The 27,274-nt window shown below is 46.2% G+C and overlaps 2 protein-coding genes across 2 annotated transcripts; both read left to right on the top strand.

Annotated features, from left to right (window-relative positions):
• The first annotated feature begins 9,018 nt into the window (after positions 1–9,018).
• On the top strand, positions 9,019–14,577 carry LOC129705068 (leukotriene B4 receptor 1-like). The gene has a single exon (XM_055648462.1). The coding sequence runs from the start codon at positions 9,936–9,938 to the stop codon at positions 10,917–10,919; it is 984 nt and encodes a 327-aa protein (XP_055504437.1). The 5' UTR covers positions 9,019–9,935; the 3' UTR covers positions 10,920–14,577.
• A 132-nt stretch (positions 14,578–14,709) lies between these two features.
• si:dkey-148a17.6 (uncharacterized protein LOC108190685 homolog) lies at positions 14,710–20,339 on the top strand. Its single transcript, XM_055648461.1, has one exon. It carries the CDS (start codon positions 15,913–15,915, stop codon positions 16,915–16,917), a length of 1,005 nt encoding a protein of 334 aa, XP_055504436.1. The 5' UTR covers positions 14,710–15,912; the 3' UTR covers positions 16,918–20,339.
• The last annotated feature ends 6,935 nt before the right edge of the window (positions 20,340–27,274 follow it).

Here is a 27,274-nt window from a genome sequence, read left to right as displayed (position 1 = left end):
CTGGCCTTAACTACCCTCTGTGGCAGAGAGTTCCAGAGATTCACCACTCTCTGTATGAAAAAAGTTCTTCTCATCTCTCGTTTTAAAGGATTTCCCCCTTATCCTTAAGCTGTGACCCCTTGTCCTGGACTTCCCTAACATCGGGAACAATCTTCCTGCATCTAGCCTGTCCAACCCCTTAAGAATTTTGTAAGTTTCTATAAGATCCCCTCTCAATCTCCTAAATTCTAGAGAGTATAAACCAAGTCTATCCAGTCTTTCTTCATAAGACAGTCCTGACATCCCAGGAATCAGTCTGGTGAACCTTCTCTGCACTCCCTCTATGGCAATAATGTCCTTCCTCAGATTTGGAGACCAAAACTGTACGCAATACACCAAGTGTGGTCTCACCAAGACCCTGTACAACTGCAGTAGAACCTCCCTGCTCCTATACTCAAATCCTTTTGCTATGAAAGCTACCATACCATTCACTTTCTTCACTGCCTGCTGGACCTGCATGCCTACTTTCAATGACTGGTGTACCATGACACCCAGGTCTCGCTGCATCTCCCCTTTTCCTAGTCGGCCACCATTTAGATAATAGTCTGCTTTCCTGTTTTTGCCACCAAAATGGATAACCTCACATTTATCCACATGATACTGCATCTGCCAAACATTTGCCCACTCACCCAGCCTATCCAAGTCCCCTTGCAGTCTCCTAGCATCCTCCTCACAGCTAACACTGCACCCCAGCTTAGTGTCATCCGTAAACTTGGAGATATTGCCTTCAATTCCCTCATCCAGATCATTAATATATATTGTAAATAGCTGGGGTCCCAGCACTGAGCCTTGCGGTACCCCACTAGTCACTGCCTGCCACTGTGAAAAGGATCCGTTTACTCCTACTCTTTGCTTCCTGTTTGCCAGCCAGTTCTCTATCCACATCAATACTGAACCCCCAATGCCGTGTACTTTAAGTTTGTATAGTAATCTCTTATGTGGGACCTTGTCGAAAGCCTTCTGGAAGTCCAGATACACCACATCCACTGGTTCTCCCCTATCCACGCTACTAGTTACATCCTCGAAAAATTCTATAAGATTCGTCAGACATGATTTAGCTTTCGTAAATCCACGCTGACTTTGTCCAATGATTTCACCACTTTCCAAATGTGCTGCTATCCCATCTTTAATAACTGACTCTAGCAGTTCTGGCCCTGGCCCTATCTGGCCCTGGGGATTTATCGGCCTTTAATCCATTCAATTTACCCAACACCACTTCCCGGCTAACCTGGATTTCACTCAATTCCTCCAACTCCTTTGACCCGCGGTCCCCTGCTATTTCCAGCAAATTATTTATGTCTTCCTTAGTGAAGACGGAACCAAAGTAGTTATTCAATTGGTCCGCCATATCCTTGTTCCCCATGATCATCTCACCTGTTTCTGACTGCAAGGGACCTACATTTGTTTTAACTAATCTCTTTCTTTTCACATATCTATAAAAACTTTTGCAGTCAGTTTTTATGTTCCCTGCCAGTTTTCTTTCATAATCTATTTTCCCTTTCCTAATTAAGCCCTTTGTCCTCCTCTGCTAGTCTTTGAATTTCTCCCAGTCCTCCGGTATGCTGCTTTTTCTGGCTAATTTGTACGCATCATCCTTCGCTTTGATACTATCCCTGATTTCCCTTGTTATCCATGGATGTACTACCTTCCCTGATTTATTCTTTTGCCAAACTGGTATGAACAATTTTTGTAGTTCATCCATGCAGCCTTTAAATGTCTTCCATTACAGATCCACCGTCAACCCTTTTAGAATTAATTGCCAGTCAATCTTGGCCAATTCACGTCTCATACCCTCAAAGTTACCTTTAAACTCGCTAGAATTTAGAAGATTGAGGGGGGATCTTATAGAAAGTTACAAAATTAGGTGCAGGAGTATGCCATTCGGCCCTTCGAGGCTGCACCGCCATTCAATATGATCATGGCTGATCATCCAACTCAGTATCCCATACCTGCCTTCTCTCCATACCCCCCGATCCCTTTAGCCACAAGGGTCACATCTAACTCCCTCTTAAATATAGCCAATGAACTGGCTTCAACTACCTTCTGTGGCAGAGAATTCCACATTCACCACTCTCTGTGTGAAAAATGTTTTTCTCATGTCAGTCCTAAAAGACTTCCCTCTTATCCTTAAACTGTGACCCCTTGTTCTGGACTTCCCCAACATCGGGAATAATCTTCCTGCATCTAGCCTGTCCAATCCCTTAAGAATTTTGTAAGTTTCTATAAGATCCCCTCTCAATCTTCTAAATTCTAGCGAGTACAAACCGAGTCTATCCAGTCTTTCTTCAGATGAAAGTCCTGACATCCCAGGAATCAGTCTGGTGAACCTTCTCTGTACTCCCTCTATGGCAAGAATGTCTTTCCTCAGATTAGGAGACCAAAACTGTACGCAATACTCCAGGTGTGGTCTCACCTAGACCCTGTACAACTGCAGTAGAACCTCCCTGCTCCTATACTCAAATCCTTTTGCTATGAATGCTAACATACCATTCGCCTTCTTCACTGCTGCTGCACCTGCATGCCTACTTTTAAAGACTGGTGTACCATGACACCCAGGTCTCGTTGCATCTTCCCCTTTCCTAATCGGCCACCATTCAGATAATAATCTACTTTCCTGTTTTTGCCAAGTGGATAACCTCACATTTATTCCTCATCCACTGGCTCTCCCTTATCCATTCTACTTGTTACATCAGGGAGATAATCCATACAAAGAGCAAGCACACTGGCCCTATGATCAGGGCCCATTCTTGCAAGTATCTCTTGGGTTGACAACTCTCTTCATTCTGGGGAAGTGAAGAGGTTAAGCTCTAACTATCGTAGCTCCCTTCTGCTTGTATCTGAACCCACTTCCACTAAAAACGCAACTTCTGCAAATACATACTAAAACTCTTCTCGAAAAGTACTTAAAGATCAGAAATGTATCAGAAAGCTCTTATCAGATAGATCAGATAAAATTGATGAAATTGTTTGCATCTTCAATTGTTTTCAATAGTTTGTACTCATTTATCATCAAAAAATAAGATTTCTTTCTAGCTGCATTTCAGAGTTTAGAGAGATACAACGTGGAAACACTGAGTCTGTGCTGACCAGCGATAACCCCATACACCAGCATTATCCTACACACTAGCGGTAATTTGCAATTTACAGAAACCAATTGACCTACAAACATGTCTTTGGAATGTGGGAGGAAACCGGAGCACCTGGAGAAAAGCCACGCAGGTCACATGGAGAATGTACAAACATCGTACAGACAGCACCCGTCGTCAGGATCGAACGAGGTCTCTGGTGCTGTAAGGCAGCTAATCTACCACTGCACCACGAGGCCGCCTAATTTGCTTCATTGCCTGTTGCCAGCATTCTTTATCAGTAATTAATTAGCATCAGCTTTGCAATCTTCAAACCGAACGAATCAGGCAATCTTCCATAACAGGCACCATCAGTTATGTTTTGTTCCTTAAAGTTACATCATTCTTATAATCATATTCCAAGCCACATTTCTCAAGACGAAACGAAAGCAAAGATATTCACAGAGTTTGGTTCAGGTTTATTATTGTCACATGTTCCGCGACACAGTGAAAAGCTTTGTTTTGCATGCGATCCAAACAAATCAGATAATATAATCATAAATACAATAATACTACCAAAATGCAATCACGTCAAACTCAACTTCATAAGTTCACAGCATTAAAGGAGCAGAATTAGACCATTCGACCCATCAAATCTACTCCACTATTCAATCATGGCTGATCTATCTTTCAAACCCATTCTCTTGTCTCCTCCCCATAACCTCTGTCGCCCTTACTAATCAAGAATCTGTCCATCTCTGCCTTAAAAATATACATTGAATTGGCCTCCACACCTGTCTGTGGCGATAGATTCCACAGATTCACCACATTAGGTAGAGCAAAGAGGAAGAAACGGAATGCAGAATATAGTTCTCAGGATTGTAGCACACCAGTTCAATGTCCACAATGAGATAGAGGTGAATTGGACGGTTCCCTAGTTTACGGAAGGAATGTTTCATATTAGGAGCCTACAATGTAATCCTGCATCAGCACTGTCCTTTTAGACACAAAAAGTTGGAGTAACTCAGCGGGACAGGCAGCATCTCAGGAGAGAAGGAATGGGTGAAGTGTCGGGCTCCGAAACGTCACCCATTCCTTCTCTCCAGACATGCTGCCTGTCCCGCTGAGTTACTCCAGCTCTTTGTGTCTACCTTCGGTTTAAACCAGCATCTGCAGTTCCTTCCTGCACATTGTCATTTTAGAATTAATTCTAAAAAGATGTTGCATTACTGGCAGGGCTTGCATTTGTTGGCCATTCGTGTTGTCCTTCAGAAGGTGATGGTGAAGGCGAGCGGCCATCTTGAACCTTGATGAAGATACTCCCACGATACAGTTGGGGAGCAGTGTCCAGGATTTCAGCCACTTTGATCACCTACCCAGTGGTGAGAGTAATTTAAACTGCCTACCAGTGCAGTCGGGTCACTAACATTGCTGATTCAATACATTAGCACTGATTGTGTCAGCCACTTCCAGACTAGTACATCAGCACAGCCCATTCTGACGCATAAAATGCTGGAGTAACACAGTAAGTCCGGCTGAGTTACTCCAGCGTTTTGTGTCTATCTTCGGTGTAAACCAGCATCTGCAGTTCCTTCCTACACCATTCTGACTTACTTTCACCTCTGGCCTAACACAACAATCCATGGGATCCCTCCAAGGATGGGCATCTGCCACCCTATCTGGCCTATGTTTGTTTGTTGGACATTTTTTCTCTCTCTTTGAGGCCATGTAGTTGTCCACATTTGCTGCATAGCCATTTTGTAATTTGACTTTCAGTACTGTTTCTGCTGCAACTATGGTTTGGTTTTCCTGATCTGATCAAAGGTTTGGCCATTTGACCATTCATCCATTTGCTGTCAACTAGCAGCCCACCACGCTGCTTAACACTGTGTCACTTTAAAGCTCTGCGATCCTGACTCAGTAATAAGTTTAGAAACATAGAAAATAGGTGTAGGAGTAGGCCATTCGGCCCTTCAAGCCAGCACCGCCATTCAATATGATCATGGCTGATCATCCTGTGATGTTTGGTGGATCATATGGGGTGGGAGGACCCGTTGCTCCTCCCATGCAGCAGGTGGCGCTGCACAGGACAAGGGAGATGTTTTGTATATAGTTTATCTCAAAGATCCTATAGCAGAGCTCCATTGCCAGAGTGAGCAACACCGGAAATTGGAGGAACAGCACCTCATATTCCGCCTGGGCAGTTTGCATCCTGATGGCATTAACGTTGAATTCTCCCAATTTTGCTAGCCCTTGCTGTCTCCTCCCCTTCCTTAACCCTCGAGCTGTCTCCTCCCATCCCCCCGCCCTCGGGCTCCTCCTAGAAACATAGAAATCAGGTGCAGGAGTAGGCCATTCGGCCCTTCGAGCCTGCACCGCCATTCAATATGATCATGGCTGATCATCCAACTCAGTATCCCGTACCTGCCTTCTCTCCATACCCCCTGATCCCCTTAGCCACATCTAACTCCCTCTTAAATATAGCCAATGAACTGGCCTCAACTACCCTCTGTGGCAGAGAGTTCCAGAGATTCACCACTCTCTGCGTGAAAAAAGTTCTTCTCATCTCGGTTTTAAAGGATTTCCCCCTTATCCTTAAGCTGTGACCCCTTGTCCTGGACTTCCCCAACATCGGGAACAAATCCTCCTCCCTTTTTCCTTCCTTCTCCCCCCCACCAAAGATCCTAGAGGAAATTTAGATAAGGGCGCCATGACAGTGTGGGGGAAGCCCAATAAAATGCCTCAACAAATGGCGTCCACAATTACACTCGTGACACTACGCGTTTTTCGAGGAGTGAGTGAGTGGTCTATCTTGCTCCTCTAGGATCTTTGCTGGTGACCAAAGACACAGAAGCGACGCGAAATTATGCCGGCTCTCCGCGCAAGCGCAGTGGGCGGGATCAGATCGGCGCCATTTTCAATCCATCGCCTCGATGCTCCGGGCCTAGTTTGGGTGAGTGGGACCGGGGGGTAAACTACGCGTGAAGGGTCCAATGCGACCCGCGGGATAGTTTGGAAAATAAAAGAAATTCCCGTTTCTCCAGAGACGGGAGAGGAGAGGGGGAGAGGCAGACGGGGAGAGAGAATGGAGAGGAGGGAGACATAGAAACATAGAAATTAGGTGCAGGAGTAGGCCATTCGGCCCTTCGAGCCTGCACCGCCATTCAATATGATCATGGCTGATCATCCAACTCAGTATCCCGTACCTGCCTTTTCTCCCTACCCCGATCCCCTTAGCCACAAGGGCCACATCTAACTCCCTCTTAAATATAGCCAATGAACTGGCCTCAACTACCCTCTGTGGCAGAGAGTTCCAGAGATTCACCACTCTCTTTTTTCACGCAGAGAGTGGTGAGGGTAGTTGAGGCCAGTTCATTGGCTATATTTAAGAGGGAGTTAGATGTGGCCCTTATGGTTAAGGGGATCAGGGGGTATGGAGAGAAGGCAGGTACGGGATACTGAGTTGGATGATCAGCCATGATCATATTGAATGGCGGTGCGGGCACGAAGGGCCGAATGGCCTACTCCTGCACCTAATTTCTATGTTTCTATGAGAGGAGAGAAGAAGGAGAAGGAGAGAGAGGGAGAGGAGAGGAGAGGAGGGTAGGGGAGGGGAGGTGGGAGGAGGGGAGGGGAGGGGGCTGCGGTGTCTGCCCACCGGGTCCATCGCCTCCATCCGCGGCATCGGAGCGTCCCCGTCGGTCAGCCTGGCGGCCCGGTCGGTCCGGGGAGACCGTTCTCCCGTCGCCGGGCGGGAAGCGGGAACCACTGACTCTGGACCCAGTGTTCAAGAAGGAACTGCAGATGCTGGAAGATCGAAGGTACACAAAATTGCTGGAGAAACTCAGCGGGTGCAGCAGCATGTATGTAGCGAAGGAAATAGGCGTCGTTTCGGGCCGAACCCCTTCTTCAGAAGCCCTGGCAGCGGCCGTGACCCGACACCAGGCGCTCCTCGGGCCGGGAGAAAAGGAATAAGTGACGTTTGTGGTCGTCGGCGGCGGCAGCGATGGCTGTAGTGAGTGAGGGGTGGCGGAGGGTCGGGGTGAATGACGGGACCCGCGCAACAGCAACAGTGGCGACGGCGGCTCCACCCCCCTCATGCTCCCCGCACGCCCTCATAGCGGCCGCTGAGTGAGTGCGCCACTCCGCCAACGACGATAACCGCTTTCAAAATAAACCCTCCCGCACACCGAGGCTGGGAGGGGGGAGGGAGGGAGGAAAGAAGGGGAGGCCCCCTTCCGCCGTCTGAAGCACCGCTCGGCCCCGCACCTTCCTGTTGGCTGGAGGAAGGGGGGAGACGTTGGCTGACCTTCCTACCTCACCTCCTCTGCCCCTTCCCCTCTCTCTCTTGCAAGCCCCCCTCCACCCCCCTTATCCTGGGACCCTTCCTCCCCACCCCACACTGATCCCCTTCCCCTCTCTCTCTTGTACACCCCCCCCCCTTATCCTGGGACCCCTCCTCTCCACCCCACACTGATCCCCTTCCCCTTTCTCTCTTATACGCCCACCACCCCCTTATCCCGAGACCCCTCTTCACCCCACACTGATCCCCATTCCCCCCTCTCTTCAGTCCTCACTGACATCCCCTGTGTTCCCCTCCCCATCTACCACCCCCCATCTATTCATCCTGCACTGATCTCCCGATCCACCTCGCATTAATTCTCCATCCATCCCGTACTCCTCCACTGACATCTCCCGCGCTCTCCCCTCACAATTTTACCTACTCTGAAGAAGGGTTTCGGCCCGAAACGTTACCTATTTTCTTCGCTCCATAGATGCTGCTGCACCCGCTGAGTTTCTCCAGCACTTTTGTGTACCTTCGATTTTCCAGCATCTGCAGTTCCTTCTTGAACACACTAATTCCCCTACCTCAATCCATCCATTCCAAACCCGATTGCTTTCTCAACCCCCACCCACCCCCTACGGCATCTATCCATCTCGCACTGATCCATTCACCCACCCCCCCCGACCCTATTGTGCTGGAAATGTCTTCATAGCGAACATTGACAATGTTTGACATGGCCGTCCGAAGGGGGGGGTGCGTTGGGTGCAACAGCACCCCCATTTATCCCCCCCAGAGTAAGAAAAAATCCCGAGAAAAAAAAATCGGAGTGCAATCAGTGTTTCCACTTTGACGGAAATCGCCCGACATTCTGGTTCCCGGCCCGCTGGATGATTTAGGAGAAAAAAGTGCAGTTGGCGAAGCTACGCAAAATGACGCCGTCTCTCCGCTTGTGCGCAGTGGGCCCGGGCGGGATCAGACTGCCATTTGCGCTCCACACATTCAGCTCAATGCCTCGTGTCTAGTGGAATATTGCTTTGCAGGAGGGGGGGGGGTCTGTTTTTTATCCTCGGTGGCAAACTACCCGAGAGGGGGTCTAATCCAGGCCACGTAGTGATTTAGAAACAAAAGGGAGTGCCCATTTCTCCGGGGGTGGGGGGGGGGGGGGGGGGTGGGTGCAGTGTCTGCCCGCCCGGTCCAGCGTCTCCATCCGCGGCGTCTGAGCCTCGCCAGGAGACCGTTCTCCCGTCGCCGGGTGGGAGTGGCTGAATCTGAACCCAGCGGCTGTAACCCCAGCACCAGCCGCCGCTGCCCTTGCCGCCGGGACCCAAGCCATCTTCCGCCCACGCCACCCCCCACTCCCGCCAGGCCCCACGCCTTTCTTCCACCACCCGCCACGGACCCTCGACTCACCCCCCACCCCGGCTGGGCCATCCAACGCTGCATGGGACAGAGGAAGGTGAAAGAGGGGAGAATTTGAGAGGGGGAGGGAGGGGATAGGGGAGAGGAGAGGGGGGGGGGGGGGGGAGAGAGAGAGATGGGGGAGGGAGAGAGAGGGGGAGGGAGAGAGAGTTGGAGGGGAATGGGAAAGGGGGATATTTTAGAGGGAACTGCAGATGCTGAAAAATCAAAGGTAGACAAAAGTGCTGGAGAAACTCAGCGGGTGCATCTATGGAGCGAAGGAAATAGGCAACGTTTCGGGCCGAAACCCTTCTTCAGACCGGATGGGGATTATCTTTAGTGTGAGTGCAAAATTAAGGTAGGTTTTAGAGCTATTATATTTTCTCCTCCATATGAATAACATTAAACAATATCAAATAATATCAAACAATTAGAACTTCTTTCTTTTCCTTGATGACAATACTGAAAAATATGAATTCCATAGTATGTGACTATAAATATACATTTTAATGGGATCATTATATACAGATGTAACATTTCCATTTTATGATCGAGAAGCTGAGCAGAGCAGAGGAATCAGAGCTGCCAAGGAAAGATACTCTGAGAAGTTGAGGAGCAAGTTCTCAGCTAGTGACTCTTCTTCAGTTTGGAAGGACATGCAAGAAATCATCAGCTTTAAGAGGAAAGCCCCCCGCTCTTATCTACCAACCTCTAACTGAGCCTCAAGCTCATCTACTTTACTTCTTATACTTCGCGCATTCAAATACAATACTTTTAATTCATTACGCATCTCACCTTTCACATCGATCCCTATTACACTTGGCCATACTCTCCTATCCCTTTGTGAGCTTTCTTTCCCGTTAATTCCAGGGCCATTAACTATCTCTTTACTCCCTTTCCCTTTAACTCTGTCCTTGACTATCCCATTTGACACCACCACCCCCCCCCCCCCCCCCATCTAGTTTAAAACCATCAGATCCTTATCTCCAGCAGTAAGAAATGTGGTTGGTTTGAGTTTTGTAATAACAACTCATAACCCTTAAAGCAGAAATATCTTCCATTTGCCAACCTCTTTGGCAAGTTTCACTGAGGACGTGAGGTCTTACTAAACAGCCTTGTGCTTACGAGCCAGGTTCACAAAGACAATAATGGAGCTGTCAAACAGCACGGGAGAAGCTGATCTCTCTATCATCACAGGAGTTCGGGTAGCAACAAGCATCATCTTTGGAGCAACTTGTCTCATTGGGATCCCCGGCAATTCCATCGTCATCTGGGTGATATTGTTCAAGATGAAAAGGCGACCGTCCACCATTCTGCTCATCCTCAACCTGGCCATCGCAGATCTCGTCGTTCTGATCACGTTGCCCCCGTGGATTTACTCCATCAACAACGGCTGGGTCTTTGGTGAGATTTCGTGCAAGGTCCTCACCTATCTGATCTACTGCAACCTGTACGGCAGTGTGTTCTTCATCACGCTGATGAGCGTGGATCGCTTCATGGCGGTCATCTATCCATTCGCCTCCCAACGCTGGCGGAAGGAGACATCTGTTTGCAAGGTAGTGCCCGTGGTTTGGACACTGCCCTTTCTCTTTGCTGTCCCTGTTATTCTAGTGAAAAGGGTTCAGACTATCGACGGCCAGCCCACGTGCTCAGCCCACAAGTACGATTCGAAAGCCCTGCAAATTACTTCACTTGCGGTGGAGACATTCATTGGGTTTGTGATTCCTCTCACGGTGCTTGCTATCTGCTACGCTCACGTCGCTAGAAGGGTGAGCCAAATGACCTTCAAGAGTAAAAACAGGTCTGAGATGCTGATCGCCAGCATCGTCATAGCATTTGTGATCTGCTGGCTTCCTTCCCACGTGTGCAACGTGATTCAATTTACCTCCCTGATGGTGGACCCGGGTTCGGATGCATTTAGCGTACTGGCGCATATTTCCAAGTTCGGGTCGTACGTATCTGGGGCATTAGCCTTCATCAGCAGCGCCATTAACCCACTGCTCTATGCGTTCGCTGCCAAGAGTTTACGGAACGGTTTTCGGTCTTCGGTGATGGTAAAAGTCTTTGAGCAAATGGCTCAGTCCACAAAAGACGAATACGCCATGGAGCGCTTTAATACTACAAAAGTGTAAAGTATCCAAGATCTGTAAACCAATTTGGTGTTAATCATGTGTTGCATTCACTCCTGAATGAATATCCATGGCTAAAACTGTGCAGGACATGAGTAAATTGCTGCAGAAATAACTGGATGACTTGCACTGAACCCTAGAGATGACACAGTTTCTACATAGAAGTAAATGATACATCTGTTGCACCAAAGATTGCCTGGTAAATTTTTTATTGAAAAGTTTGTACTAATAGTTTACATCTTTGAGTGCCGCAGAATTTAACTAACATTTTATTAGATCATAAAGCATTTCAATCCAGCGAATAATAACATTTATGTATTTTTTCCTATTGCCTTTCTAGTATCAGCACTTGTAGCTTTTCTTCCCCTTTTTAGTTTATTTTCAAGATAGTGTGGAAACAGGCCCGACCAATGATCACCGGTACACTAGTTCTATCCTACACAGTTGCAACAATTTTACAGAGGCAAGCTTAACCTGCAAACCTGCAGGCCATTGGAATGTGGCAGAACCCGGGGAAAACCCACACGGTCACATGGAGAATGTACAAACTCCATACAGACAGCACCCACAGTCAGGATCGAACACGGGTCTCTGGCGCTGGAAGGCAGCAACTCTACCGCTGCGCTGCCGTGCCACCCTTCTGCCTTCTGTCCTTGTTGATGGCATACATCTTCAAGGTCCCGAGCACTATTTAACAAAGAAACATGTAGTCAACCTTCAGCAAATCTTCTCTAAATTTGCAGTAAACCAACATGGTCTAAAAAATGACAACGTTATCTATCCACAAAGAACTAAAACTGCATGTACTGAACTTTTCAAGTTTGTTACGAGCAGAGAAGGAATTCTGGTGAAGTAGTTCGTACAGACACAAACAGGACACAGTTGGAATTGAAAGCTAGTCTGAGGAAGGGTTCTGACCCGAAATGTCACCTATTCCTTTTCTCCAGAGATGCTGCCTGACCCGCTGAGTTACTCCAGCAATTTGTGTCTATCTTTGAAATTTGACTACCCATCCTCCCTGCACCGCCGCACAAGACTATCAACAACAACTTAAAGGGCAACACATGAGGAACCAAGATGGTGCCTAATTGCTGGTTGTACTCGCTTTTGCAAGTCATCAGAACTCTCTCTATCCAACAACTTTGTACAATGCTGATCAACTCAGACTTTGCCCTCTCAAAGCATTTTTCTTGTGCTAATAGTCAAACATTGATCACTTCCATATCGTACTTTGATTGAACTACGGAACGCAATCAGGAAAGGGTTTTGTCAAACAAATTGTCATGGATTTAATCTATGTGATTTATTGTATGGAGGATACAGTTTAACAACTTTCATTTGTCTTTGACTGATTCCTGTATAGATTCGTAATGTCATTCCTTCAAGTGAGTGCTGGAGTAAGTTATGCTCAATATCACTTAGAGTTAAATAGTGAATGATACTTCAAGTTGAAGGGCAGCTTTAAGGGAACTCCAGACAGGCGGTCGACTGTACTGATGGGGAAGGGTTCCTTCCAGCGATGACTGGAGTAAGTTGCATTCAGTGTCAGAATTGGGGAGAAGTTCGATGTGATCAGAAATCAAAGTTAATTGGTGTAAAGTAGGCAGTATAGAAGTTATAACATTGTTTAATCTTCCGTTGTTTTATTCCTTTGCTTTTAATAAATTGTTCAAATCCAACATATGCTTATGCCTGATCAGATGCTTGGCAGGATATGGTGCTCAGTAAAGAGACTCAATTCAGTTTTAGATAACATCTTATTTCATTTCATTTGTAAGCTTTCTTAGTCTGAAATTTGGCTCATGTTGATCTGTGGGCCTTGAATGGTCTTATACCGCTGAGATATGTTCATGCCAACCTAGGAATGATTGGGTTAACGTCTAAGGATGGTTTCTTGCTGCGAGAAGGATGAGGGGAGATCTCATTGAAACCTACAGCAAGTAAGGATTTCATTGTTCTATCTGGGACATATGACAATAATACAATCTTGACTCTTGACAAAGCACAATTTCACCTCAGAAAGCATATCACATTTTGCAGCAGGTTTTATGAAATTGCACGTTTCCCATCTTGCGAAATATTCTGACTGTTTACGGGCTGCGTTACAGTTCTGCTTTTGTGTTATTTCCATTGTGAAATATGAATAAAAACCACCTATCCACAATGTGTCTGTTCTCACACTTCACTATCTCAGTGGGCCAGGGGAAATGAGGAATTCTCCTGCTTGGAAATTGTATTTCACCGCTTGTGTTGCACTAAAACTTTGTTGCATTTCTCACAAAGCCGAACATCTCAAAAGATTGAAAAATGACTGAGCAGTAGTGTTTTCCAATCTGAGGTGCCCCCTGTACACAAAGATGGCTGGCCAAGGAAAGTTTACAAATTCATACGTCTATAAGTGATAGGAACAGAATAAGGCCATTCTGCCCATCATGTCCACTCCCCCATTCAATTATCTATCTTTCACTCTTAACCCCATTCTCCTGCCTTCTTCCCATAACCCCAGAAACCCGGACTAATGAAGAAGTGAGGATGCACACACTGAGTAAATTTCATGTCCCTCCCCTCCTAATTTGTTAGGGGAGAGCTGCAGAATACTAACAATCCCACCCTTTCATGTGGACAGTTATACACCCACACGCCTGCACGCGCACATAGAAAATAGGTGCAGGAGTAGGCCATTTGACCCTTCGAGCCTGCACTGCCATTCAATATGATCATGGCTGATCATCCAACTCAGTATCCTGTACCTGCTTTCTCTCCATACCCCCTGATCCCTTTAGCTACAAGGGCCACATCTAACTCCCTCTAAAATATAGCCAATGAACTGGCCTCAACTACCTTCTGTGGCAGAGAATTCCAGAGATTCACCACTGTCTGTGTGGAAAATGTTTTTCTCATCTCGGTCCTAAAAGATTTCCCCATTATCCCCCTTATCCTTAAACTGTGACCCCTTGTTCTGGACTTCCCCAACAAGTCTTTCACAATCATTTCCCCCTTAATTCACCCAGCGTGACGAGGAGTCTTATAACTGCTTTAAATACACAATTAAACTAAGACTACTATGTTGACTTCAGAAGAGGAGAGCTACGAATCACTGAACCTATGGAAGACACAATGTGTCTGAGTAACCCAGCGGGTCAGGCACCAGCATGTAGACAGGTTTGGAGAGATATGGACCAAATGCTGGCAGGTGGGACTAGTGTAGCTGGGACATCTTGGTCAGTGTGGGCAAGTTGGGCCGAAGGGCCTGTTTCTGCGCCGTATCACTATATGACTCTATGACTATCTCTGGAGAACAGGGATAGATGGCGTTTTGGGACGGGGCCATTCTTCAGATCCCTAGAATCAGTCTGAAGAAGGGTTCCAGCCTGAAACGTCAATGGGGAAGTGTGGGATGAAATAAATATTTTCCACAATGACATGAGTTGAATTTATTGTCACATTGTTTTGATAATCTCGTAGTGGTAAATATAAAAGGTAGCAGCAAACAGCAGACTGAAATGATGGCTGTGGGGCATCATAAAGCATAAGGCATTGTTAAAGGCATTCGTCTAGGGTTGCAAACTGTCTCGTATTAGCCAGGACATCCCATATATTGGGCAAAATTGGTTTGTCCCATATGGGACCGCCCTTGTCCCGTATTTGACTGCAACTATTCGGGTCGAGGGGACTATCAGGTCGGAGCGCTGCGTCCGGCCCCGCCTCACTTGTCCCGACGTAGTGCAGCCCATGGAGTGCAGCAGCAGCGCCTCGCCCGTGGCCCCGGCGATCGGCAGCCCAGCCAGTTTACTGCCGACACCACCACCCCTCCTTCTCAGGCCGATCATCGGTTCATGAGTTGGATGGGGTGCCGGACTTTGGGCGTAACGCCGTGTGGCCCAGGCCAAAACTCCTAAGCTGGCCCGCCGGCTGGGCTTTGTGTGCAATCCAGCACCCGGGCTAACTCATCATTCACCCGGCCATGGCAGAGTCGGTCAACGAATTGCCGTTGGGAATTTGTCCTGTATTTTGACCTTATTTGGGAGTGAGAAAGTTGGCGACCCTACACATGTCTATGCATGTGACTGTGAGGGGCTACGTTGTCAACTGTTGGTGAAGTGTAGGAGATGGGAACACATTCAAGATCTGTTCAGTTCAGCTTAGCCTAGTTTTGAGATACAGCGCGGAAACAGTCCCTTTGTGACCATCGATCACCCGTACACTTGTTCTATGTTATCCCACTTTCTCATCCATTACTTACACACTACATACTGCAGCCAATTAACCTACAGTTAACCTACGTCTTTGGAGCATGGGAAGCAACCGGAGCACCCGGAGAAAACCCCAGCGAGAATGTACAAACTGCGCACAGACAGCACCCGTAGTCAGGATCGAACCCGGCAACCTGGCGCTGCGAGGCTGCAGCTCTACCGCTGTGCCACCGTGCCGCCCAGCTTTCAGGACTCTCCTTTTCTGCTGAAGTTTTGTAAATAATAGTTGCAGTAGGCACACACTGTGATGCTGCAGCTACTCAGCCTGTAAGTCAGCACCTAAAAAAATCTCTCTTGTCCAAAAACAAAAGGAAACGTCAGAAAAGCTGATTTCTGAGTGTCATCTCTCTGACTTCCTTGTAGTTGAGTGCAAATGTTCGATTTGACTGAGTAACAAAAGTCAAGAAAAATTTCAGAGCAACATAACGATAACTAACAAACAGAATGAAGAGTGAATGAAGAGCTTCAATGTGTGAGAGTAACTCAGTTTGATAGTTACACATAGAAAACTCACAGAGGTTGTGGGGCTTTTTGAAGTGTAAAATGAATAAACTGCGTGTTCCAGAATTGTCGGTTCCTTATCTCCAGCTGTACGAAATGTGGTTGGTTTGAGTTTTGTAATAACAACTCATGACCCTGAAAGCAGAAATATCTTCCATTTGCCAACCTCTTTGGCAAGTTTCACTGAGGATTTGAAGTCTTACAAAACAGTCTTGTGTTTACGAGCCGGGCTCACAAAGACAATGATGGAGCTGTCAAACAGCACGGGAGAAGCTGATCTCTCTCTCAGCACGGGAGTTCAGGTAGCAGCAAGCATCATCCTTGGAGCAACCTGTCTCATTGGGGTCCCCGGCAATTCCATCGTCGTCTGGGTGGTATTGTCCAAGATGAAGAGGCGACCGTCCACTATTCTGCTCATCCTCAACCTGGCCATCGCAGATCTCGTCGTTCTGATCACATTGCCCCTGTGGATTTACTCCATCAACAACGGCTGGGTCTTTGGCGAGATTTCGTGCAAGGTCCTCGCCTACCTGATCTACTGCAACCTGTACGGCAGTGTGTTCTTCATCACGCTGATGAGCATGGACCGCTTCATGGCCGTCATCTATCCATTCGCCTCCCAACGCTGGCGGACGGAGAGGTCTGTCTGCAAGGTAGTCCCCGTGGTTTGGGCACTGGCCTTTCTCTTTGCAGTCCCTGTTATTCTAGTGAAAAAGGTTCAGACTATAGACGGCCAGCCCACGTGTTCAGTCCGCGAGTACGATTCGGATGCCCAGCAAATTACTTCCCTTGCGGTGGAGACATTCATTGGGTTTGTGATTCCTCTCACAGTGCTTGCTGTCTGCTACGCTCACGTCGCTAGAAGGGTGAGCCAAATGACCTTCAAGAGTAAAAACAGGTCTGAGATGCTGATCGCCAGCATCGTCATAGCATTTGTGATCTGCTGGCTCCCTTACCACGTGTGTAACGTGATTGAATTTGCCTCCCTGATGGTGGACCCGGGTTCGGATGCATTTAGCGTACTGGCGAATATTTCCGAGGTCGGGTCGTACGTATCTGGGGCATTAGCCTTCTTCAGCAGCGCCATTAACCCTCTGCTCTATGCGTTCGCTGCCAAGAGTCTACGGAACGGCTTTCGGTCTTCGGTGATGGTAAAAGTCTTTGAGCAAATGGCTCAGTCCACAAAAGATGAATACACCATGGAGCGCTTTAATACTACAAATGGGGAAAGTATCCAAGATCGGTAAACCAATTTGGTGTTAATCATGTGTTGCATTCACTCCTGAATGAATATCCATGGATAAAACTGTGCAGGACATGAATAAATTGCTGCAGAAATAACTGGATGACTTGCACTGAACCCTAGAGATGACACAGTTTCTACATAGAAGTAAATGGTACATCTGTTGCAGCAAAGATTGCATGGTAAATTTTTAATTGAAAAGTTTGTACTAATAGTTTACATCTTTGAGTGCCGCAGAATTTTAACTAACATTTCATTAGATCATAAAGCATTTCAATCCAGCGAATAATAACATTTATGTATTTTTTCCTATTTCCTTTCTAATATCACCACAGCACTTGTAGCTTTTCTTTCCCTTTTTAGTTTATTTTCAAGATAGTGTGGAAACAGGCCCGACTAATGATCACCGGTACACTAGTTCTATCCTACACACTAGGGACAATTTTACAGAGGGGAGTTTAACCTGCAAACCTGCAGGCCATTGGAATGTGGCAGAACCCGGGGAAAACCCACACGGTCACATGGAGAACGTATAAACTCCATACAGACAGCACCCACAGTCAGGATCGAACCTGGGTCTCTGGCGCTGTAAGGCAGCAACTCTATCGCTGCGCTGCTGTGCCACCCTTCTGCCTTCTGTCCTTGTTGATGGCATACATCTTCAAGGTCCCGCGCACTATTTAACAAAAGAACATTGTAGTCAACCTTCAGCAAATATGCTCTAAATTTGCAGTAAACAAACTTGGGCTAAAAAATGACTATGTTATCTATCCACAAGGAACTAAAACTGCATGTACTGTACTGCATTTCAAGTTTGTTCAAGAATGTGAGAACTGAAATCCATGTATCTCCAACCCTTGCTTCTCCAGTCAAATTGTGCCAGAGCTCATTCCAAGCAGGGGCTGGTAACAGGAAGTGAAATGGTGTTTTATTCCTTTGCTTTGAATAAATTGTTCAAACTTGACACAATCCTACATGTGGACTTATGCCTGGTAAGATGCTTTGTGTGACACGGTGCTCAGCAAAGATAGATCTTAATTCCTCCATCTTCTCTTCTTTGATTCAATGGTTCAATCATTCTTTATTGCCACACACACAGACGTACAGTGAAATTCTTTTTTTTTTGCATACAGCTCAGTAAAGTATTGCTATACCTAAGCACTATCCCCAATTAGTAGAGAGTACATCAAAATGGAACAAGCTGCTGAACAAAACAGTTGAGGCAGGGACTATCGCAACAATTAAGAAATTAGACCTGTGCTATCTAACCAGTGTGAACAATCTTCCAGCAAGAACTGCTGGCACTCAGTATCTCTTCATGTAATCACCAACTCCTCGTCTATTTGAGTGTAGAACCTTTTCAGTTAGTTTGTTTTAGTTTAGTTATGTTAGGTTAGTTTAATTTAGTTTAGTTTAAGGTCACATAAACTGAGATACAGTGAAAAGCTTTTTTTATTGCGTGTTTTCCGGTCAATGGAAAGACTGTACATGATAGCAATCAAGCCGCCCACAGATAGAGGACAAAGGGCAAGGTAAAGGTGATGTTTAGTGCAAGGTAAAGTCCAGTAAAGTCTAACTAAAAATAGTGTGAGGGTCTCCAATGAGGTTGATGGTAAGTCAGGACTCCTCTCGAATTGGTGACAGGATGGTTCAATTGCCTAATAACAGCTGGGAAGAAACAATTCCTGAATTTGGAGGTGTACGTTTTCACACTTCTGTTCCTCTTGCTTAATGAGAGAGGGGAGAGGGGAGAGGCTGATTCTTGATTATGCTGCTGGCCTTGCCGAGGCAGCGTAAAGTGTAGATGGAGTCAATGGAAGGGAGATTGGTTTGCGTGATGGTTTGGGCTGCGTTCACAATTCTCTGTGTACACAACAAATAAATATAGGCATTTTATGTCCGTAAGACTTCAGGCTGCTTTGGCCAGGAACATTGATTCTGTTCCCACAGATGTTGGCCGATCTGCTACGTATGTATTTCCAGTATTTTCTGTTTTGCTTTTGATTTCCAGCATCTGCAATTCTTTCTTGACTTTCACTTATATAAACCATTGTCAGTGCATCCCCTGCTATGATTTCCCTTCCACCGGAACATCACTTGACTGTCTCAGCTTTCACTTCCTATAATTTATTTTGCAATGTATATTAAAGACATGAACCCTTGCTTTCTACATTGAAAGCTTCTTGCAGTTCCGAACTAACTAGAGGTATAGATGCAACGTGGAAACAGGCCCTTTGGCCCACTGAGTCCACGCTGACCAGCGATCCATGCACACGAGCTCTATCCTGCACTCTAGGGTCAATTTACTATTTCACAGAAGCCAATTAACCTGTATGACTGGAGTGTGAGAGGAAACCAGAGCACCCGGAGAAAACCCACACAGGTCATGGGGAGAACGTACAAACTCCGTACAGACTCAGCCGGTAGTCAGGATCGAACTCGGGTCTCTGGCGCTGTAAGGCAGCAACTCCACTCCTGCGCCACCGTGCCGCCCCTTGTGCTAAAAGATTTCTATTGCCGTGTTAACAGAGCTTCCTATAAGGTCTACATCTTGTCCCACTCCTGGTCTGGTGACAAGTTTGATTCATGTGTAACGAGATATAATGAAAAACATTGTTTTGTGGAGGAATATCACAACCCAATCCACAAAGCTGATGATGATGATGATGATGATGATGATGATGATAGTTATTCTTAGATGTCCCCATGTACTTAGTGCAGTGAAATTCTTTGTTTTGCTCACAATCCAGCAAAATCATACTATAAATAAGCAAAATCATAGATAAGTACAAAAATGCAACGATTGCAGTGTAATAGTAGACTTCATCGAGACAGTACACAAACAAATGCAACGTTTGCGGTGCCCGTAAAGTTTCAAAGCTCTTAAGGATGTTGCCATACCTTGGCCTGAAAGGCCTGTTGTCATGGCAGCACCGATCCTCTATCCATCAGCCGCCATCTTGAAAACAGCCTTTTGTCCAGCGTCCGTCGCCGACTCCCTCCACCCTCATCAGTTCCCGGTCTCCGGAGTCGTGCAGGAGACTAGCATTGGATGACTCCAGGTGTGTTCCCGGATCCGCGGCGGGCGAGTCAGCTCTGCCGTTGAAATATGGCCACATCTCGCGGGATGAGAGTGTAGGGGATGTGCTTGTTTAAAACTTTACTGGGAGATACTCAAAAATCCTCAAGTAACTCGTTGCTGCTGGACTCTGCCTATTATTTAAGGATGTTCTGGCCACACTTATATGGGCCTGTCCCACTTAGGCGATTTCTCAGCGGGCTGCCGGCAACTGTCAGAGTGGAATACACACACACAAACACATCACTTCCTTCACCAGCCTGTGTGAATTTTTTAGACAGCGTTCCCCCCACTTGCTCTGTCTAAAAAATTCACACGGTGCAAAGCCAAGGTGATACAGCCACACACTGCGATGAACAGGACGATTGGCGCCGTAATTAAGATGGCTAAAGCACAGTGTACGGTAAGTCCTTTAAAAGAGGAGGCGGGGAGGGGAGGGGGAGAGGGGGGGAGAAGAAGTGGAGACAACTTTTAAGAAGCCAGAGATACATGGCTGTGAAGCTCGGCGGACATTTAACGTATCCTTGGTTCTGAAAGCTACTGCTTACCTTTTTTTTTCCCAATGAGCCAATAAAATTCATCGGTCAGCACCGGCTACAACCTACGAGAACCTCCAAGAACCTTCAGCCTCCTGGAAACCCACTAGGACCTCCCAGCGACCCACCTACAGCTCGAGAATTCTCGCTACTCTCCACGGCGTCTTCATTCTGGTCGCCACTAATTTTGCAACATGTTGAGAAATTCACGGCGACCATAATGAGGCCGCGACTAGTTCCCAGAATGCGGGAACTCCTCACGACCATGAAGGCGACTCCCCGGCAACCACCCGCGAACATGTGGCGACCACGTGGTGACTGCATAGGCTCCTATAGTCGCCTAAGTGGGATAGGCCCATAAGAGCTTTTCTACTCTGGATCAATTTCCCCAGCAGAGGGCCTCAGAAGCCACATTTCCTTTGCACATCCACTCACCTGTTAGGTTTTCTTTACAATCTACTTCACCCAGATGACTGTTGAAAAACTAGTTCTAATTTCAAACATTGCCCAGCCCTGAAGTCACAAATATTAATCGAGATAAACTCACGCTTATTATAGCAACAAGCTGCAGTCTGAAGAAGGGTCCTGACCCACAGGTGGCTGTGGAGGCCAAAACGTTTGAATTTTTAGGGCGCAGTTTGACAAGTTCTTGATTCGGAAGGGCCTCAAAGGTTAAGGGTTGAAGGCAGGAGAATGGGTTTTAGTGTGAAAAATAGATCAGTCACCATTGAATAACGGAGTCGACTCAAATGGCCTAATCCTGGTCTAATGTCTTATGGGCTTATGCTCTTAAGGAAATGGTGCCTATCCATGTCCTCCAGAGATGTTGTCTAACCCGTTGATATATTCCAACACTTTTTGTTCTAGGCAAGGTACTAGCATCTACAGTTCCTTGTTTCTCCAAATTGCAGACTGATGTTAAAAAAAAAAATGCTATTTCTCCTGTAAAATATGTTGAAGAATTACTATTACAACAGCGTAGATGAGTGGCTAGAAGTGTGGCACAGTGGCGTAGTGGTAGAGTTGCTGCCTTACAGCGCCAGGGTTCGATCCTGACTATGGGTGCTGTCTGCACGGAGTTTGTATGTTCTCCCCGTGACCTGTGTGGGGTTTTTCCGAGATCTTCAGTTTCCTCCCACACTCCAGACGTTGTTTGGCTTGGTATAAATGTAAATTGTCCCCAGTGTGTGTTACAATCTTTTCCTGAATCTATTTAACCTCCAAACCAGTACAATAGAAAATTGTTTGGCAGACAGGAAACAAAGAGTAGGGATTAACAGGTCCCTTTCAGAATGGCAGGCAGTGACTAGTGGGGTACCGCAAGACTTGGTGCTAGGACCGCAGCTATCCAAAGCCGCATAGGTTTGTAGGTTAATTGGGTTGGTATAAAAATGTAAATTGTCCCTAGTGTGTGTAGGATAGTGTGAGTGTGCGGTGATTGTTGGACTCGGCGGGCCAAAGGGCTTGTTCCCGCACTGTATCTATAAACTAAAAATAAACTAAACTAAAGCTCCGGAAAATGCTGATAGGTTTTCACAGGGCTGATTTTCATTAAAACATTACCGAGGCAAGCAATGCATTGACATAACCTATGATCATTCCACCACAAAGTACTCCACTAAAAGTATTTGCCTGTCGGGATGCCCTCTGCCAAATGTAGAGATACCATCAAACTTACAACACGAGGTAGAGATGGAGACACAGGAGACTGCAGATGCTGAAATCCTGAGCAAAAAAAACAAATTGCAGGAGGAACTCTGGATCAGGCAGCATCTGTGGAAGGAAATAGACAGAAGAGGTTTCAGGTCGGGACCCTTCTTCAGACCAAGAAATACAGATATTTTATTTCCAGTGGTAGCTCCAAATGGTCTCCAGGAAATAGAGATCGTATCTAAGTAGAAAAAATTGTGTTTTTTTTCTTTCTCAAAGTTGAGGCCAAATCGGAGTTTAAAGACTCGGAAAATGTTTACATACAAAAATATTTTTGGGGTTTCAAAATCTAACTCAGAGAAAAGTAAACACAGAGGCAGTGCCAGAAAACCTGTTTCTTATTGAAATAAGTAGATAACTCTCCAGTTTGACAGGAATAACCTGATTGTAACAAAGCCTTTAAAAATAAACACCTCTCAAGTTGTTTCTGTATCTACGCAACCCTCTGCAATTTTTTTGCGGTCTTTAATGGAGCTTTACCCGACCATCACGCAAACCAACCACCCTTCAGCCGACTCCATCTACACTTCACGCTGCCTCGGAAAGGCCACCAGCATAATCAAGGATCAGTCTCATCGTGGTCACTCCTTCTTCTCCCATCGGACAAGATGTACAGAAGGTTGAAAATGCACACCTTCAGATTCAGGGACAGTTTCTTCCCAGCTGTTATCAGGCAACCGAACCATTCTCTCACCAACTAGAGAGCGGTCCTGACCTCATTGGAGACCTTTGATCTCTCTTTAATTAGATTTTACTGGACTTTATCTTGCACTAAACATTATACCCTTTATCCTGCGTACACTGTGGACCGCTTGATTGTAATCAGGTACAGTCTTTTCGCTGACTGCATAGCAAGCAACAAAAAGCTTTGCACTACCTCGATACGTGACAATAACACTAAACAAAACTAAACTCAAATCAACTCAACTCTACTAACAATCTTCCCTCTCTATCCTTTCTGATCCACCCCAATGTTGGGAAAATAAAAGTATTTGTCTTTGTAGTGTGACATTATCGGTGCAGATATGGCAAATGTCACATATTTAGCTCGGTAGAAAATGTAGCAATTTATCAAACAGCTTCCAGCAATCAAGGAGACGCCCTGAAACGCCTTTTGTAAAAGAAATGTTTGAGGCAAATTCACTCCTCCGACGCATCAGATTATCCTCCACCATTCGCCAGGCCACAGGCCACATGAACTCCATTGCAAGCAACATGTTGAAGTGCCTCGTGTGTAGAGATGTGGCTCCTCAGATGGGCCATTGCAACAAACAGGTTGATCAACAGCTCCTGAAAGCTACAGCTCTCCATCGGCCTTGACAGCTCACAATGTGTGCAGTGCTGGAGGGAACGTATGAGGCTCCCAGCTAAACTCCACTTGGTGCTTGATATATGTCCCCATCTGACAGAGGTCCTGTAACTCCAACATGCTATCTGTGGGCTGGAGCTAGGCTGGAGCAAGAAAACTGTATGAGCATCGGTGGAAAATACTGCACACAGGAGAGCTGCCTCCCAGCCTCCAGAGACCCCAGTTCGATCCTGACCTCGGGTACTGCCTTTGTGGACAGTTTGCTAATTTTCCATGTGAAAAATCACGTGGTCAGTCGCTCCGGTCTCCACTAAGGATGTGTGGGTGTTTAGGTTGATTGGCCTCTGTCAATGAACCCCAGTGTGTAGGGAGTGGATGCGAAAGTGGCCTTGTGTGAATGGGTGATGGATGGCCAGCATGGACTCATGGTGCGATGGGCCTGTTTCCATGGTGTATCTTTCAATTCAATTCAATCCTCTGCAGAGTTTGGAGTAGTTTAGTCCAGAGATACAGCATGGAAACAGACATTTCGGCCCATCAAGTCCGTGCCGACATATCCTACCCATTAGGGGCAATTTACAGAAACCAACTCACTCTGTACCGTTAGCACCCATGATCAGCATCGAACCCGGGTCTCTGGTACCACTGTGCCCGGTGCTGAGCTACTGTCTACCCCATTGGAGACCCTCGGACTATCTTTTATCGGACTTTACTGGACTTTACCTTGCACAAAATGTTATTCCCTTTCTCATGTATCAGTACACTGTGGAGGGCTCGATTGTTATCATGTATTGTCTTTCCGCTGACTGGCAACAAGAGCTTTTACCTGTACACTGTACATTGATACACGTGACAATAAACTAAAACTGTAAGCTTTCATTGTCCAATGCACAGCTATCCCAAGCACATATAAGATCATCTGTATTTAATAATATCTTTATGATGCCCAATCTATCTGTATTCACAACAACCTCTTCCCATTATCATGTTACGTTCTTCAGGCCAAGACAGCCATAATTTGCTGAAAGCCAGTTATGTTCGACTTGTTTGTGCATTTTTAGTTTTATCATTTCTCCTGGCCACACACACGGGATATGTGGGCCATCAGCAACACTGTGAGGACAGCTGCTCCACAGCTCCAGTGTTAACAATGAACATGCTGTGGATACCAGTAACCAAAGTTGCTCATGGATGAGGCAGTAAACACAGTGGATTATAGCACCTGAATTCAATGTCAAATGTAAAATATTGAAAGACCTGCCACGGACAGCTGTGGAGCCAAGTCAATGCACATTTTTAAGGCAGAGATAGATAGATTCTTGATTAGTGCGGGTGTCAGGGGTTATGGGGAGAAGGACGGAGAATGGAGTTGAGAGGGGAAGATAGATCAGCCGTGATTGAATGGTGGAGTAGACTTGACGGGCCAAATGGCCTAATTCTGCTCCTATCACTTATGAACATGATTCAGAAGGAACGAAGGATTAGATTGTGAGATAACAACAAGAGACAGAAATCTATACAAAATGCTTGTGTTTTAAAATTTGACTTTTTAAATGATATAATAAATATAAATAAATAAATAATTCCAAGAGCATGAAATGCAGCCTCATTTATCGAGTGTTTCCAGAGTTGCTGTTTTTGTTTCAAAATGTTGGTATCTGCAGGTTTTTATTTTCATGTGATGGATGACAAGATTTTTCTCTTGGCCTTTAACAATTAACCCTTTATAAAAAAGATTTTTGTAACGAAATAGTAGAGGTATCTTTCTCATTTGTGGCACTATCTTGAACATCAGGAGGAGACGATGCACAGATAGATGCGTGTTCTTGAGACTAATGGCTGAGTAATGTATTCACGTTTTATTCTTTTGTGGGGGTTAGACGTCACAGATTATTTAATGCCCATTGCAATGTGGCTTCAGTAGTTTAGTCTAGTTTAGCGATACAGCGTGGAAACAGGCACTTCGGTCCAAGTCCACGCCGACCAGCGATCCCCGCCATATTAACACTATCCGACACGCACTGCGGATAATGTTAACGTTTTCCAAGCCAATTTACCTACATTGGAGTGTGGGAGGAAACCAAAGATCTCGGAGAAAACCCATGGGTAGAACGTACAAACTCCATACAGACAGCATCCGTAGTTGGGATCGAACCCGACACTCCGGCGCTGTAAGGCTGCAACTGTACCGTTGCGCCACCGTACCGCCCAGTTGGTCCTCCTATACATCCCCCATATGGTTATTGCAGTCTTGGTACAGTTAGTAGTCTTGCTCATAAGATAACTAACCAATTTATTAATCCATGGTTTAGAGGGCTATGGGTCAAGCACAGGCAAGTGGGACGAGGTCATAATGGGATAGATGGACAGATAGACACAAAAAGCTGGAGTAACTCAGCGGATCAGACTGTGTCTCTGGAGAAAAGGAATAAGACTTTAGACTCTTTCCCCTCCTAGCTCATAGTTGGCATGGCTGAGTTGGGCCAAAGGGCCTGTTTCTGTGCTGAATGGCTCTATGACTCTATGAGGGTGTCATAGTGGAGCAGAGGTAGAGTTTCTGCCTTGCACTGCCAGAGACCCAGGTTTGATCCTGACGATGGGTGCCGTCTGTATGGAGATTGGACGTTTTCCCTGTGACCACGTGGGTTTTCTCTGGATGCTCCGGTTTCCTCCCACACACCAAAGACGTACAGGATTGTAGGTTAATTGACTTGTAAATTGTAAATTATCCCTAGTGTGTCGGATAGAGTTAGTGCATGGGTGATCGCTGGCTGGCACTTACGTGGAGGGCCGAAGGGCCTGTTTCTGCACTCTCTAACATCTAAAGACTCTTTGACTCTAACCATAGTGAATCTGAAATCACACATAGACCAGATAATTAAAGTCAGCAGATTCTCTTCCCTAAAAGACATTAATGAATCAGATAGAGTATTTACGTCAGTCTGACAGTTTCATGCACACTATTACTGATACATAGTTTCTGTTCTGGGTTATTTAATCAAAAGAATTCCATTATCCAACAGGTGGGATTTGAACTCATATCGTCAGATCTTTAGCACAGCTGTCTGCATTACTGATTCAATCATCTAACCAAATAAGTTCTCCGCCTCAGCCACTATATGGCAGCAGAGGCAGCGCAGCGGTAGAGTCATTGCCTTACAGCTCCAGAGACCTGGGTTCGATCCTAAGTATGAGTGCTGTCTGTACGGAGTTTGTACGTTCTCCCCGTGACCAGCATGAGTTTTCTCCGAGATCTTCAGTTTCCTCCTACACTCCAAAGACGTACAGGTTTGTTTGGCTTGGTATAAATGTAAATTGTCCCTAGTGTGTGTTACAATCTTTTCCTGAAGCCGTTTAACCTACAAACCAGCACGTCTTTGCAGTGTGGGAGAAAACCGCAGCACCCGGAGAAAACTCACACCCGGTCACAGGGAGAACGCACAAACTCCGTACAGACAGCAGCTGTAGTCAAAATCAAAATCAGGTCTCTGGCGCTGGGAGACAGCAACTCACCCCGCTGCGCCACCATGCTATTGCGCCACCTTCTCCGAAAGGCTATTCCAGACAGTTTTCATCACGAGGAAAAGAGGGGCAAAAGTCAAGGCTTTTACAGGCAAGGCTCTGGCATTAAACTTGACAGGACTCCTCCCTGATACTTCGATGTTCTCTGCAGGTTGCAGTTACAATGAGTCACCATGTCACGGGGCTACACAGCATGGAGACAGTC

Source organism: Leucoraja erinacea, chromosome 17 (assembly GCF_028641065.1).
Source record: "Leucoraja erinacea ecotype New England chromosome 17, Leri_hhj_1, whole genome shotgun sequence".
NCBI classification, from domain to species: Eukaryota; Metazoa; Chordata; class Chondrichthyes; order Rajiformes; family Rajidae; genus Leucoraja; species Leucoraja erinaceus.
Note: the sequence above shows the minus strand (reverse complement) of the source record. Positions and strands in the feature narration are given on the sequence as shown.